Source organism: Temnothorax curvispinosus, unplaced genomic scaffold (assembly GCF_003070985.1).
Source record: "Temnothorax curvispinosus isolate PA1 unplaced genomic scaffold, ASM307098v1 QBEX01012454.1, whole genome shotgun sequence".
NCBI classification, from domain to species: Eukaryota; Metazoa; Arthropoda; class Insecta; order Hymenoptera; family Formicidae; genus Temnothorax; species Temnothorax curvispinosus.
In genome coordinates, this window is record NW_020222234.1 from 1,249,282 (window position 1) to 1,253,696 (window position 4,415).

The 4,415-nt window shown below is 32.8% G+C and overlaps 1 protein-coding gene across 1 annotated transcript in view; it reads left to right on the plus strand.

Moving 5' to 3' along the window:
- Positions 1-285: 285 nt before the first annotated feature.
- Positions 286-4,415, plus strand: part of LOC112462454 (phosphate-regulating neutral endopeptidase-like) — a 7,273-nt gene continuing 3,143 nt past the window's right edge. Inside the window, exons 1-7 of the mRNA XM_025028243.1 lie at positions 286-394; positions 1,041-1,195; positions 1,285-1,446; positions 1,547-1,630; positions 1,725-1,924; positions 2,215-3,096; positions 3,184-3,297. Of these exons, the coding sequence (XP_024884011.1) occupies positions 375-394; positions 1,041-1,195; positions 1,285-1,446; positions 1,547-1,630; positions 1,725-1,924; positions 2,215-3,096; positions 3,184-3,297 (1,617 nt within the window). The 5' untranslated portion in view covers positions 286-374. The remainder of the gene's footprint in view (positions 395-1,040; positions 1,196-1,284; positions 1,447-1,546; positions 1,631-1,724; positions 1,925-2,214; positions 3,097-3,183; positions 3,298-4,415) is intronic.

Below are 4,415 nucleotides of genomic sequence, written 5' to 3' on the forward strand. Positions count from 1 at the left end.
TTTGAAAAGTATTTCTCCGGCATATATTTAGAAATTTGAAATAAAAATCGTCAAGCAGTATTTTCTAACATAAATAAATGTTTGAAAGAAGAAATGCGCAAAAAATAATTTCTAACTAATAATATCTTCCGAAGAAAGAGAGTGCGTGCGAGCTATCGCATAAATTATTTAAATCAACAGGACGAGAAAAATGTATCTCCGGCCTTCGGCTTATCAATTTGATATATTTGCATTCTAGAGTCTTTCCGCTCAAATAGTAACATATAAAAGAGTAAGCCGCCGACAAATAATTTCACATTGTAACAGAAAACGTCGCGAAACATTTACTGTACGGTATCATTGAAATTTATATCGGCCGACAAGTTATTTCTGACATGAGGCGACTCATTCTTCTGTACGTAACTTAAGTGACAATCGCTTTTAAGCATGATATTACCTAAGATATTAATTACAATCACATTAGTTATAATTATATACAATTTGTATAATTATATAATATCTTTGTAAGCACGCTGTTATTTACGCTGGATATTAATTACTATTGCCATAAGGAGTTATAACTATATTCTTACTTTAATAACTTTAAGTTAATTATTAATTTAAACTGCAGCGCTTTAAAATATTCCTGCTTGTAAATTCGCCCCTCTTTTTTTCGGATATCGAAAAACACTTCCATTTTCGTCTAATCTCTTATCCAATTATCTTGGACAGAAAAGCAAAATCACGTACACGTTTAATAATGCAGTTCGAAATTAAATATAATTAAGAAATAATTACAATACATTTATGTATATTTTATATTCTTATGTCTCTTGATTCTTTAGATGTAAATCCAAAATCTCGTACATTATAATCCCTTCTTATGCGCATAAATAGGAATATTTTAAGACGTAATTTAAAATATAATAATATATATATTAATTGTATATTGCATATATTGCAATAATTGTAATATATTACATATATAATAATTATTATATATAATATACATATTAATATACTAATCGATATATTTGTTAATAATTTTTTCATCTTTGAAGCGCCTTTATCGGCACGTTTCTAATAAGAAACGTAACGCTGTCAAAAATTTATGGATATCCTTCGCATTTGGAATGGTTGTTCAGCTCAAGTAAATTAAGTGATAATGAGGAAGAAAAGCGAACTATATGCGAATCCGAAGAATGCAAGGAAATGGGTATTTGCATTTCATTAAACAACTAGGCTCGACTGCTCTAAAAATTCAAATCGTCAATCGTTATCATTCGTCTTTTTCACATTTCTTAGCTGATATGCTATTAGGAGCCATGAATAGATCCGCAGATCCATGTGACGACTTTTACGAGTACGCGTGCGGAAAGTGGCCGGAGCAGAATCCCATTCCAGAAGGTTATCCCAAATGGAGTATGAGCATGATGCTTATTGACAAGACTAATGAAGAAATAAAAGGTGATCAGCTCATCTACACGCTGCTATCTATAAAATTCAAAATTCTAGATTTGCTTAGCATATCAACATTATTATCTTAACATTATTGAGTTCTTCGCAGAGATTATAACGGCCGAACCTATGGAGAACGAACTCAGAACGGTGAAACTTGCGAAAAAGTGGTTCAAGGCTTGCACGGATACAGGTGAGTGCATCTGTACTAATTAAAGTATAAAATAAAAAATGTGCACATTTTATGTAGCATATTCTACAACGTAATTATTCGCCAATGCTTACAGATGCGATGGAAAAGCAAGGAGTCGACCCGCTGGTTTCTACCCTATCGCGTTTAGGTGGCTGGCCGATGATAATGGAGCCGGATAAATGGAACGAACAGGAATATAGCTGGCAAAAAGTGGACAATCGATATATGCGTTTATTAGGAAGAAATGCCTTTTACGACGTGCGCGTACAAATAAATGATACAAATGTAGTACAGGTATTTATTGTGATACATTTAGTCAGCTAATTAAATTTGTTACCAAGAATACAATTAGACTTATTACGTCCGAATTAATTTCACGCTCTTTTTGATTTGAAAAGGAAGTACATCCCTGGTAGATGCTATTTCTATAATTTCGTTCGTGTACGTACATACATCGTGTACATATTTTTTCAGTCGTATTCCTTACCGTTACTCGTTGTATGTAAATATAATTTAAGTCTAAAACATTTGCATCAATTTTCTATCAGTCATTCGATTCTTTTTCTTTGAATCTATATATCTAGATTGACTTGCCACATTTACCACCGGGTTCAGACCAATTACGAGCTGTGATAAAACTTGCTATTGAAGCAGAAGAAACAGGAGACAGCAGAAGTGACGAGGACCCCAGTGACGAGGAAGAGCAAAGCAAAGAGCAGCCTGGAAGCGAAAACAAAGATCATTCTAAATTCGTTGATGATGATGACGATGATTTTGTAATCGTCATTGTTGGCGATAGTGAAGACGATGATGATAATAACGATGACGATAATGATGGCAGTGGCGATTGCGATGACGATAATGATGGCAGTGGCGATAGCGATGACGACGATGACGACGACGACGACGACGACTACGACTACGACTACGACGACAACGATGACGACGATGACGACGATGATGATATAAACGAGAATGAAGATGTTAAGAAGGAAATAGGCAAGAAGAAAATCACCGCCAAGATCAGTCATAGGAAAAATAAAAAATTACATGTTAGAAAAAGCGGCACTAAAATCATTAAGAAGCATGACAGTAAGACGAAAAGACAGAGAATAAAAAGATGGGCGATAACAGAAGTTGACGATAAACGCGCGCAGCGTTTTAGTAGTCGCGAGAAGGTACACGCACGAAAAGGTAAAAGAAACTACGTAAGAAAAGTACATAGAAAAAAGACGAAGAAAATTTTGGACAGTGGGGAAACAGTATACACAACGGCGATACCGCAAGTTAACACAGAAGAAACAAATGAAGATAATAAGAATGAAATAACATTGTTACAACAGTACGCGAATTACATTTCGAAAGTGGCTCGTGTTATAGCCAAAGAGGAAGGTACTAAAATTTCAGAAGAACGTCTCAATGAAGATATTAAAGATATGATCGAGTTCCAATTGAAACTGATCCAGGTGAAGATCGTGCTATTGCTTCACTTTGCGAAACATAAGAACCGAGCAAAGAGAGACTTTTAACGATCTGAATAATTAACGTTCCAGATTTCTCCAGAGGTTACGTTGGAGTCGTTATCCAATCCTGTCAACATGCAAGTTACACTTGGAGGTTTTCAACAATGGTATAACAAAAAAAACCCTAAAACAGCTAACAGCAGGGTAAGTAATTTTTTTCAAACGATTAATTTAGCTTGATTTTTATAATACATTATTCTTGCGATTTTTGTGGTTGGATAAATATGATTAATGCAATGAAAAATGATACTGTTCATGAAAAAATTTTTTAAAATTACATAAATACAATAAAATATGTCCAAATATGTTTTCTTTCTCTTATACAACCTCTCTGTTCGTATATACAAGAAAAATAGTAAATAGTTTGAGAAAATGAGAAAAATTGCCCGTATATAATTATATATAAATATAATAATTGTATATAAAATATAATTATACAATATGATTATATATAAAATATTATGTATAGAAAAGACCGGGGCTATATGTATCCACACTTTAGCTTTTTTCAAGTTTACTAAAAAACTAATAAATATATTTGGCTAAAATTTCAATGGTATAACCTTTCAACCTTACTATTAAAACAAAACATAATTAGAATCGTTGATTTTTTAACATTTTAAAGAGGCGATTTTTTTAAGTGGACAAGTCAAGCTCCATATGCGGGGCTATTCTGTCCACATTCGAGGGGCTATCTGTCCACATAATAAAAAACACATTATTTATATTAAGTTATATACTTATTTATAATATTATTTATTATTAATATATAATATTGAAAAAACTGCCTAGTCGTTGGAGTCAGAGAAGTAGTAGGCACTTTGTGTAGATTCTTTGACAAGTTTCCTGCGTAGAGCTGACTTTTCTTTACATACGGTGGCATCAAACTGATTTTGAGTCCGTTGCAAAATCAATGTGATGAGTTTCTTTTGTCTCCTCAATTCTTTAATCTTTTTTTTATTTAGGGCCTTTACTTTATTCTCGACAGCGTTTGAAATAGAAAATATTCAATAATTTAAGACAAACTCATATATTTAACTTGACGTGTATTTTTAAAATAAAAATTTGGTGACACTTCTTGAATCGCAGGATCAAGTAGTTGCTCGTAGGTCACTTTTTTACAGTAGCGAGTGAGAGCCCGAACATTTATTCCAAAGTCTAACGCTGTTTTTACGAAAAGATTCTCGCTCAATTTTTATTCTTTTAATCGCTCTAAATATAATTTTATTAGATATGTTTACCTTATCCGTCTTAAGGAAAGT